Below are 11,253 nucleotides of genomic sequence, written 5' to 3'. Positions count from 1 at the left end.
CATCATGCTGATTTTTAAAATGCGTTATCTGTCGTTCCTTCGCTCATTATTCACTCGATGTGAGTAACATTGTATAAATTCCAATCCTAACGATGTTATAGAGTGCAGTGGGTCAGCTTGATACGGGTCCTGTTCTCCGCTGAGTCCAGATTTAATGTTAGTAAGACTGACGACAAAGCTCTATTTTATCGTTGTATACATTAACGTTACGTAGGCAATTCTGTTCTTTTAAGTGATATATTTTTACTGCGGATAACTCTGTTTACCTGATCAGGATATAGGGATCACAGCGGGTGTGACCGGTCAACAGGGGATGCTTACTCCTCCTAGGCACCTGATCCCACCTCTGGTGTGTCCAGGGGACCGTGTTTGCCCAACTATCTATTTTGTATTGCTTGTAGGAGCTATGAGATTGATGACTGTTCGTTATCTTCACCTTGCATTTGGCGGAGGTAGCGGCATGATCTGGGGTATGCTTAACACATTTTCTCAGTTCGTCATTTTGAATGGAAACATAACTGCCACGGAAATTTGTAACCTGTGTTGGTACCAATGTAGCAGCATAGTATAAAAGACAATGGATTAATTTTTCAGCAGGACAATGCGCGCGCGTACATGGCAAGATTGACTCAAAATGTCCTTCCAACTAATGGCTTTAACGTTCTTGATTGACCCGCCATTCGCCATGTCCCCGGACTTGAAACCGATTAAACATTTGTGGGACGAGCTAGGTAGACGTGTGTGCATCCACCATCCTAAAAATCTGCAAGAACTTGGAACGGCATTGTTGGAAGAGTGGCAGAACATTTTCTAAAGGGACCATGTGGAATGTCTGTCAGTCAATGACACGTCGCCTCCGCGCCGTTATCAACGCTAATTAATGGTGATCATACCCGGTATTAGTGATTACAAACCACATTTTTTACCCTTCTTGACCGTCATTTCACATGTAGCATGCAAGGTGAAGATAACGAACAGTGATCAGTCTCATAACTCCCACAAGCAATACAAAATAGATAGTTGGGCAAACACGGACCCCCGGACACACCATCTATTAGCAAAATCATATTAGCATCTCAGAGAATAACAACGACGTTTATAATCAATGGATATTAGACTTTTATCATAAAATATTTTATACCACGGATATTTGTTTATTGGATAAATAAATAACACAGAAAACCCACTATTGCGTTTTTAAAGTCCGTCTTTATCTATATTGCTTCTTATTTAAGATACCTACCTGCTTGAATAGCCGTGGATACACCGTATGTAACAATCCCAAGATATATAAACTGAAGTGAAAATAAAGATAATTAAGTAGTCCATGCATAATGAAAGGATAATGAAAAATTTTGAAGGATTTAGATCAACATAAATGTTTATTGTTAAGTAATGATGAAAGTTAAGCAGATGAAATTCACATGACTGGTAAATGATTAGAAGATAACCTTTTTGCACTTAAGACTTTTTGGAAGAGTTGATTAATTTTATTTCATATTTTCATAAAGAGAAAGTGTATGCAACTTTCTATTAAGAGCTTTGTATGAAAATATAATTTCTTTTTAAAATATTGTAATAAAACATGCTTTCCCCATGTACTTCAATGTTAAACTCTAGGTGACATAAATCAAGCAGTAAACAAAATTTTGAAAATTCCTATGGTGGATTATTTTTATTTGATGAACCCTTCAAAATGATTCCATGATTACAAAAATTCCACCATCCATTTATTAGATATGAAATATGGTCATTATACATTGCATACCTTAAGTGTTGGTTGATCATGTTAGAATCTCACTGAACCTAAGCGGCAGATAAAAGCAGTGAAACCTAATTTTTGAAATATGTACCCGTGTAATATGGATATTATCATTTACTTATCTTTTTGTTGTTGGGTTGTTATTTGTTGGTTTTTTTAGGGGGTGGGGGGGGGGGGTAGAGAAAAAAAAAGTTGCAGCTTCAAACTGGGACAAGGAACATTTTTGTATCAAAATATGCCTTTGGTTAGGGATAACGACATGCTTCATGTTTATTAGTTATGGTCTCGGGAAAAAAAGAACTGGTCACAACGTCTCCTAATATCAATTTTCGAAAAAAAGACAACCTTTGCAAAAGAAACTGTGAACATATGTATGAGGCATGATAAATCTACAACCATGAAACATACATTTAGATTTTATAAAAGACAGATTAAATTTTAGAAACGAAGAGTAAAATCTTTCCTAAACGCTAACAATACATGTCTGGCAATTTACCAAAAGTTGAATGGCATCTCTGTGCAAATGAGAAACTATTCGAAGCTACCCAAGCAAGCAAGCAACCTAATGGGGGTGTATTATTGACCTAAAAGTTACAAGAAGTTCATGGGCCTTAACGGTCACTTGCTCATAAAGAGCACATGATATGTGTATTTGATCTACAGGAATAAAGTAGAAATTCTTTAAAAAAAAAAAAAAAAAAAATGTAATGCATTTGTCGACATCCCCGAGGCCAAACGTTACTCCTTAACTATGGAGCATGAATTTCACAATTTAGATTGGAGGCCTTTTTTTTTTTTTAAATAATGAGCTTTTATGTTGGATGTTCAGAAATACAAAGGATTTTAAACATACATTGTAATGCATCTTCAATATATGATTAAACTTCGCCACACTTGGGACCTGGACCCAGGGAAATACATTTTATCTCGCCGGGACGATTGTCCGAAAAGCTATCACCACGACCCCATCGTCGGCATCACACCTCAAGGGGGAAAGTTTAACCTTGTCAATATATTTTGAACCAAGGGGCAAGGCTTGGTAATTCACAATTAGATGCCTCATGACCACGCCTTTCATTTGGTACCAAAATTTACAACCTATAGTGACCTTTTTTTGAATGTAAACAATTTGATTCTTTTCAAACCCTTTAACCATGGATATACCTGGTCCTTCGGGTGTGACAGCAAAAACTGAGGCCCCGTGTCACAGCAGGTATGGCACGATGAATACCCCTCCCTGCTCAAAGGCCATAAGCGCCGAGCATACGCCTAAATATTGCAGCTCTTCACCGGCAGTGGTGACGTTAAACAATATACAATCAACCAATCACTGGGCCAAAGAGGATAGGGCTTTGATATTTCACATAATTATATCAATTCCTCATGACGAGGCCTCATTTTCCACATTTTGGTGGAAGGTCCAAAGCTCATTAAACATGTAATCATGCAAAGACTTTACCTCTTTGATGTCCAGAAATAGAGTTTACATTGGCATAAACCATGAACTCAAATGTCATAAATGACAGGTTTTTTGGTAACGGGCTTATTGCTTATTCTAATCATTCCAATAGTTTGTCTGCTAGATGACCAGTGGTAAATAAGACTTTTAAAAGGTTTTAGCCACATACAGTACTTATTTTGATGGTTTTGGCAACATCCCTCAGGCCCAAGTGAGCCAGAGACCATGGATCTCACAATTTTTGTTCTTGACCCATAGATGTTGTTGATTGAACTGATTCAACAGGTTTAGAAAATAACTTGCAAATGTTCAAAGGTTTACGACGGACGCACGACGCTGACGAACGAAAACAGATAACAATAGGTCACGTAAGTGATCTACAAATACGATTGGTTTTGGTATTATATCTTATCAGTGAAACGGACTCACCCAAAACATGAAGGAGAATGAAGTCGTCAGAATGCGCACTCTGTTATTCCGGTATCTGAGCTCGAAGTACTACAAAACCAAACAAGTCAATTAAATGAGTATCCTTAGAGCATTAGAATGACAAGACATGTAATGTTCACCTTGAACTTAAGGTTTTTATTTCTTGTCAAAATATCGTTATGTTATTATTATTCTGGTCAGTTTCAATCAGCATGTCGGATATCAATATCTTCTATACATAGAGGCTATAAGGTCCAGTTTTATGATTTGATAATGTAGTCTTTAAGGTAACTCCATACTCGCAGTTTTATCCGATACAAGTTTAAAAAGTGTATTTATTTCCTTTTATTAGAGTTAAAACTAACAAATTATCAAATAAAATATCTATAGGTCATCACACTTTTTAAGATGCGAGACATACATAAACAGAATCATATATCACCGTCAGAAAATTGCAATTTTCCTTAAACGGCGTTATCAAAATTTCATAAAAACTGGTTATGATGATATAATAGCTTTCCTAACAATTTCATGAAACTGTTCCTTCACAAAAATATACAAAATGTCTGTAAAGATAAAGAGAATCTATCGCATAATAGACTTGATAAAGATATCAATAAAAACAGAGTTATTGCCCTTGGGTTATATATTTTGAAACAGGTCATTCTTTGATTACTCATCTATAACTTAGACTTTTTAAATAGTTTACTTTTAACAAGATTGTTTTACAATAACTATTGGAATAGACTCCAACAAAATTTATGTTCCTATCATGCCTAAATCTAAAGAAATCGTCGATTTTGCAAACTCTGATGACATCATACGAGGGTGGAATTACTTTAAGCTTTATAAAAGCTATCAACCGTAATCAAACTATTATTTTTACTCTATAGTTGTTATATGTATAATCAAAGTACAGGACGTCTCCATATGAGTGAAATATTCTCGAGAGGGACGTAAAACAATATTCAATCAATCATAGTACCGAATGTATTCCTGTGAGTTGAACATTTCCAAACATAAAAAAAAAAAAGTAATTCCTATATATAACGAACGTAAATCCGGTTTTTTTTTTTTTTTTTTTTTTTACCTTTAATCCCTCTAATTAGCAACGAAATAGTCAATATAGTGCCTAGTATGCGATGCTCGTTCACATATATGTATAAAAGAAAAACTTGTTGAAATCCCAAAAATGGTGAAATCATGTTGACAAAGTTTAATAAAATTAATCCATGTACCTTTTGTTTTTTTTAAATCTATATGCATTTTAGCTAAATCTAGATATTGTGCCGGACCTACTGTAGCTGTCATTTTGGTGTCAATTGTTTTGTTGCAAAAGTGTGAATTTTATAATGACAGAACAAATAAGGGTTATAATTTTTTTAATCAATATTTTGGTTAGGAAATCGATTCAAGAACAAGAAAGGTCGGGTTGCTTTAAAATATGTTATCTATCATAGAGACAGCAGTACAAAACATACTGGAAAAAATACATATCAAATGTAGAATTAAAAAAAAAAAAACCACTTTCAAAATGTCACATGCAATATAGCTTCAATGGGTTTTTTTAATATAACATCTGTAACGTAATAAGTTTGAAAAATGTTATTAAAGTAAAAGCTGTGAGAGAAGTTTTTACTACACAAAGTAGGTATCATGCTTAAAATGATGAAGTTTAAGTACATCATGTATCAGAAATGTTTTCAAAGTCGCATCACTTCCAAAATGACACATGCACAACTCCAATCAAAGCTGTACAATGTCTGAAGGATGTCAAATAAAGGCTGTAAGAGGAGATGGTTATAATAGGTGCCGTCAATTACATACATGCTTAAAAATGACAAAGTTCAACTACACGTGATTTAAAAAAAAAAAAAAAAATGTCGGATCACTATCAAAAAGACACATGCACATTTTCAATGTATCCATAACAACTGTAAAAAAAAGTTTCAGGAACGTCAATTTAGAGGCGTGAGAGGAGTTGATTACACAAAATAGGTACCGTCTATACGAGACATGCTTAAAAATGACTAAGTTAAACTACATGTAAATTTTTCGAAAAATGCCTGCTCACTTTCAATAAGGCACATGCACATCTTTAATGTATCCATCATAATTGTACAAAGTTTGGGGAACGTCAAGTTAGAGGGGTGAGGGGTGTTGGTTACACAAAGTATGTACTATTACAAGGACGCCCGCCCGTCATTCACCATTCTATGAGCCGTTTGCTCCAGAGGCTCTGAATGAAGCACAATTACATTATTGTCATCCCGTACAAAATTTGATTTCTATGTAATAATGTATATTCAACAGAACCGAAATCGTTATTTTGATAAAATCTCAAACTTACTTTTAATTTTATCAATGACTATGGTTAAAGTTACATACAAAACTATCATCAAAGCAGAATTTTACAACAAAATAAAATTTTCAGATCTAGAGCTAATATTATTACTTTAATAATAGTCTGCACAATCACATATTCAAACCGAGAATAAGATTATTACTTACTTCATTAATACTGGTGATTTTTAGTGGGTGAACTACGGGAATAATGATACGAGCAGCCACCCAGAAAGCAAACCAGAACCCGAAACCAACAAACGCTGCCAGATATCCGAAGAGGTAGACCTCAGCCGGGACACCCAAAATCAAAATGGACGATTGTGACGTCACCATCAGCGAGAACATCACTGGCAGGAAGTTCATATTCCGGTTTCCAAGGTGATATTCCGTGGTAGTCCCCTGGCGCCCACCAGAGCATGCATAATATAACCCAATGCCAATGGACACGCATAGGGCAAGACTACATATGATATAGTCCGCAACCGCGAACTTCACTTCCGATAACATACTGTACTCGTCAGTGTTGAAGAAAAATTCAGCAAAACAGCAGAGCTGCAGGGAAAAAAAAGAGAAGAGAAATATTCATAGCAGTAAACATATTTCTCAAGCAATTCTACTAATTAAATGCATTGTCATGCAACTACAATAATGTTGAGCGCAGTATTTTCATGATCGTCATTCACGTAGGGGGGATGGTAGAGGATAAATCCCTTCGGGTTAGGGTCCCCCCCCCCTCCAACAATTCCCACCATGAGGTAATGATTTCTATTCTACATTACGGTAATATTTGTAACATGTACACAGTACATTTCTTTATGAGATGCACAACCATTATAATTGTCGATAACGTCATAGTATAAAATTTTCAGTAAACCTTAGACACAACAATGGGTCAATACATTTATCGGAAACTTAAGCACCTGCGAATCTTATTAGAATATTCAATAATAACTTAACACATACGGCAATGGGTTTGGGTCCGAATATCTGAAGCTTATTGGGAAAATAAACCTAAATTCAAGAAATTTCCGACGAATCGAGTGCACCTTTTTTTTTTTTAAAAGTGCACTTTAATTACGTTTAACATTTAAGAATAAATTAGGAAAATTGTGCCCCTCTCCACATTCTTGAAAGGGAGAGCGCGTGCCCCCCCCCCCCCCCCCCCCCCTTATTCCCTTCATTAGTATTCCACAAAGTGAAATTGGTTGAAAGTATCTAAAGTTGGTATAACCTTGAGATGCACTTGTCAGTGTGGTCTCTAACTTTGATATGACCTTGAATATACTTCTCAGTATAAACCATATCTAATACAGCGGACATAAGGGCTTCACGTTTCACTAATGTAATGGCATTCCTAAATTAACTAAAGGCAATTATCTATAATTGGTATGAAGATTTAAGATCATTTATCATACTGCACTGATTTTAATCATATCTATGAACTACATTTCCTCTTCGTCTTGAGAAGTCTCCTAGCTCCAAACGGAAGCGTTACTTTAAAACGAACTATTATAGTTCTACATTTTAAATAATCTCAAAGTGCACTCTTTGTATTAAAGGTTATTTGTATTATCACAGTAGAAGTGTAGGGTGATTGGTACAATCGGCAAAGTTTTTATTACAATATGAATGTTAATACGTACTGATAACAGTTTCAGCATTTATTCCTTGAATAACGTATTTTGAAACAGCATACATGTAGATTTATTACTGACAAAATATTCTTAAATGTGAAGATAATTAACTAATAATTACAATTTTGACAATTCCTAAACCATAAAATGGAGACTCCAAATCTTAACTCCAAATATTAATTCCTCGTGAGGAAAAAATAAATAAGCTATATCACTGCGTAGATTAGCTTAAGGTTATTCATAAAGGTAAAAACTACCATGTATGAATGTCATAGTTTCATAATTAGGTCCTTACTATATGCTATTTTGCTCCACATGTTAAGTATGCATTGGCTGCAAAAGTCATGCATGTTTGTCGATTATTACCAAATTGTCAAATGGAAAATTGTACATTTCATTAAAAAAAAATGACCGCCGGCATATCAAAATCTATATATCTTGCAAGTTGTTGTTGTAATGTATAGTAACACTAGCTGAAATATATATATATATATATATATATATATATATATATATATATATATATATATATTCACAATATTCAGCAAAAGGTTGCACTTTTCCGACTTAGATTTTTATCGTTCTTCATTTTACGACTATTTTAACCATGCAGGTTTCTCTCTTAAATTCAGTGAATTACGTATTTAAAATTCTAAATATCTGCTCGCTATATTTATCTAACATGTGCATTTTTAAGTTGCATTAAACAGCGACATTTAAAATGTCTTACGATATATCTTATAGACACATGTGATCAATTAAAATTTTATTATTTTACTTAATATGATCATGAAGTAGTAAAATAAAATAAAATAGTGATTTTTTCTTCAGAATACATGCTTTATCTGCTACTTTATATATTTCACAAATTTCGAAAGTGACTGTGAATTAGATGCAATCTCTTAAGTCAACTTCACCTTGCCCCCCTCCTTTTTTTTGAAAACAATGATACATACCTGATTATATTTACATTAACATGGTTTCATCGTGCTTTTGTTCCCAGGTGTTTGTTATTATATATATATATACACAGATTAAATCCCGTAGGGATCCGGGTTAGAATAGATCCTCAGTACCCCTTGCTTGTCGTAAGAGGCGACTAAATGGGGCGGTCCTTCGGATGAGACCGCAAAAACCGAGGTCCCGTGTCACAGCAGGTGTGGCAAGATAAAGATCCCTCCCTGCTCAATGGCCATAAGCCCCGAGCATAGGCCTAAATTTTGCAAACCTTCGCCGGCAGTGGTGACAATATTCAATCAATATACAGATTACTCATGAAAGTGTTGATATTAGTTGCATCATTACTTGGACATACTTAAGCACCAATACCGGGTATATGTCTATTCCCTTTCCATTTCTTCAATTTAACGAAATTCATCTTCGTGAAATCGAAGAAACTAAACTTTATTATTATAAGAGATATAATAATACAACCAGTTAAAACCCAGCCCATAAGAAAGACGTTGATACCGTAAGCTTTAGATTGCCCTATTTGTTACTACTATTTTATCTTAAGCTTAGGACCACATCGGTAAGCACGCAGGTAATTGACCTGCGAGTTATTTTTCCTTCATCGCATAAACAGTAACGTATTCAACTGGCATCTAGATTTACAAATATAGCCATGCAAATTAATTGTCACCGCTTTTACGAATGCAGAGGACAGCAGGGGGTGATCTAAAACCTGCATATTGGTTATGCAGGTGCTAGGAAATAAAAAGGCATAGTAATTACATGTATAATGCATGTGAGCGAACAAACAACTACATGTACTAATCGATATATTTACTATATTTATTGAATAAATCTATATTTTTTTTCTGGGATTATCACAAGATAGGACACCTACAAACTGGATTTCATCTACAACACATTAATATCTATAAACACCACATTTCTATCAGAGACAGACATATTCTAATAGGCCCCTCAAGGGACGTTAAATCCCAGATACAAGTTCCATGACCATAAAATGGTAGATATTGCATCGGGATCGACATACATTTCTACATATGTAACACACATTATATATTTTTGTCTGCCGGTGTAGATCGAATTATATCGTTCGATTTATTCAACATGGAATTCAGGACAGCAACATCCATCAAATAAATTCCACATGCTTTACATTTTATAGATACTTATCAACACATATAAAGACAAGTCGAAATTGAATTCACCTCAATCCATCTTATTAACATCCTCAGTGATCATGAGAGGGAAAAAGTAAACATCGTTTTTTTTTTTACTCATGTAATGTATGTATAGTACCATGAATACAATCTAGCTTTTAAGGTCAATAAAATGATGAGACTTACAGACAACCGGCGAACATGCGTCCTTGGGAGCACAATGTCAGCATTTGTAATTATGATTACATGTATATGACCTAGATTAAAAACGCGGCGCCATGCTCGTTTTGATTGGGGGATCCAAATATTACTCAATAACGTGTGGGCGGAGCACACTTAGTAAAGTTAACGTACGAGTTTAATGTGCTTAATAATAGTGTTTCCAAAATATAAGAGAAAAGGTGTTGATTCAGTATCAATGATATTTCATATAAAGCTAATGCGCATTTTATAACAATAATGTGCTTTTTAAAATGTAGTGTCATGTTTTACTTGAGGGAACATATTAGTTTTAATACAAAGTTTGAAAATAAAGTTAATCAGAGATCTCTGCATTAATGATATCTATAATATATTTTATAAGAATATAATCTGCATTTTCCACTTTCTGCGTGCACCGATATAGGTTGTTCAAAACCATTGATGTCTACATGCATTAATTTTCCTGACCTTGCGACCGCTCATCTCCTGCATAAAAGGTGTTGCACGTCTCATGTTAATTTCCCTAACGGTTTTGCATGAAAATTAAGTTATTCAAATATATGATAAGACCAATTGGAACTTATGTGTTGATTCAAACATTTTTGAAAATAAGTTTAAAAGACGTGTATTGACAAAACTTAGCCAAAATAATTCGAGTTTAAACCATGCACTAAGCGATTTATACGCTTTTAGCGTTAAAATGGAGGGGTACCCCAAATTTCAGAAAAACTGCCTCCGTGAAACAAAATAAATTCAGCCTGAATATGTTCTTCCGAGTTTTACACACACACAAAACTGTCGCTTTGAAAATTTGTTTCACTTTCAACTTCTTGTAAAATTCAACAAGAGGCCCATAGGCCTTATCGGTCACCTCAGTACTATTGAAAATTATCACTACTCCCAACTTCCCAAGGGTTATGAAATTTAGAAAAAAAATCCTGTTCTGAATATCTAAGCTAAATTTTAACATTCAGCAAAAGTATAAAACAAGATGTGTTCTTACAACTTAGATACCCTCATAAGTGCATACACTGATGAAAGGCTTCACATAATATAATAGGAGTATTAAAGGAAGTGAACATGAAAATGTGACAAAGGGTTTAGATTTGTCATTTTGTTGTATAAAATGAATTCTGAAAATCACTAAGATGTAGCTTTCTACAGTAGGGAGATATTTTATAAAGATTAACTAATCTTTTCAATCCTTGGGAGCTGCCATACTGAAAAAAAAAACATTACCTCCCTGCTGGGTTATCTCTTAGCATCCACTAGAGGACACCACTGATGCTG

General features: G+C 34.5%; 1 protein-coding gene across 1 annotated transcript in view; it reads right to left on the bottom strand.

Moving 5' to 3' along the window:
* The window catches only part of LOC125666379 (sodium-coupled monocarboxylate transporter 1-like), an 89,657-nt gene extending 79,584 nt beyond the window's left edge, over positions 1-10,073 (bottom strand). The window contains exons 1-4 of the mRNA XM_056152043.1: positions 9,949-10,073; positions 6,162-6,548; positions 3,651-3,719; positions 1,244-1,295 (exon numbers count right to left, since the gene is read on the bottom strand). Coding sequence (XP_056008018.1) covers positions 1,244-1,295; positions 3,651-3,719; positions 6,162-6,503 — 463 coding nt within the window. The 5' untranslated portion in view covers positions 6,504-6,548; positions 9,949-10,073. The remainder of the gene's footprint in view (positions 1-1,243; positions 1,296-3,650; positions 3,720-6,161; positions 6,549-9,948) is intronic.
* Between the last annotated feature and the right edge of the window lie 1,180 nt (positions 10,074-11,253).

The sequence above is a fragment of the Ostrea edulis genome, chromosome 10, assembly GCF_947568905.1.
Source record: "Ostrea edulis chromosome 10, xbOstEdul1.1, whole genome shotgun sequence".
Taxonomy (NCBI): domain Eukaryota; kingdom Metazoa; phylum Mollusca; class Bivalvia; order Ostreida; family Ostreidae; genus Ostrea; species Ostrea edulis.
This window is presented reverse-complemented; position numbering and strand designations above follow the sequence as displayed.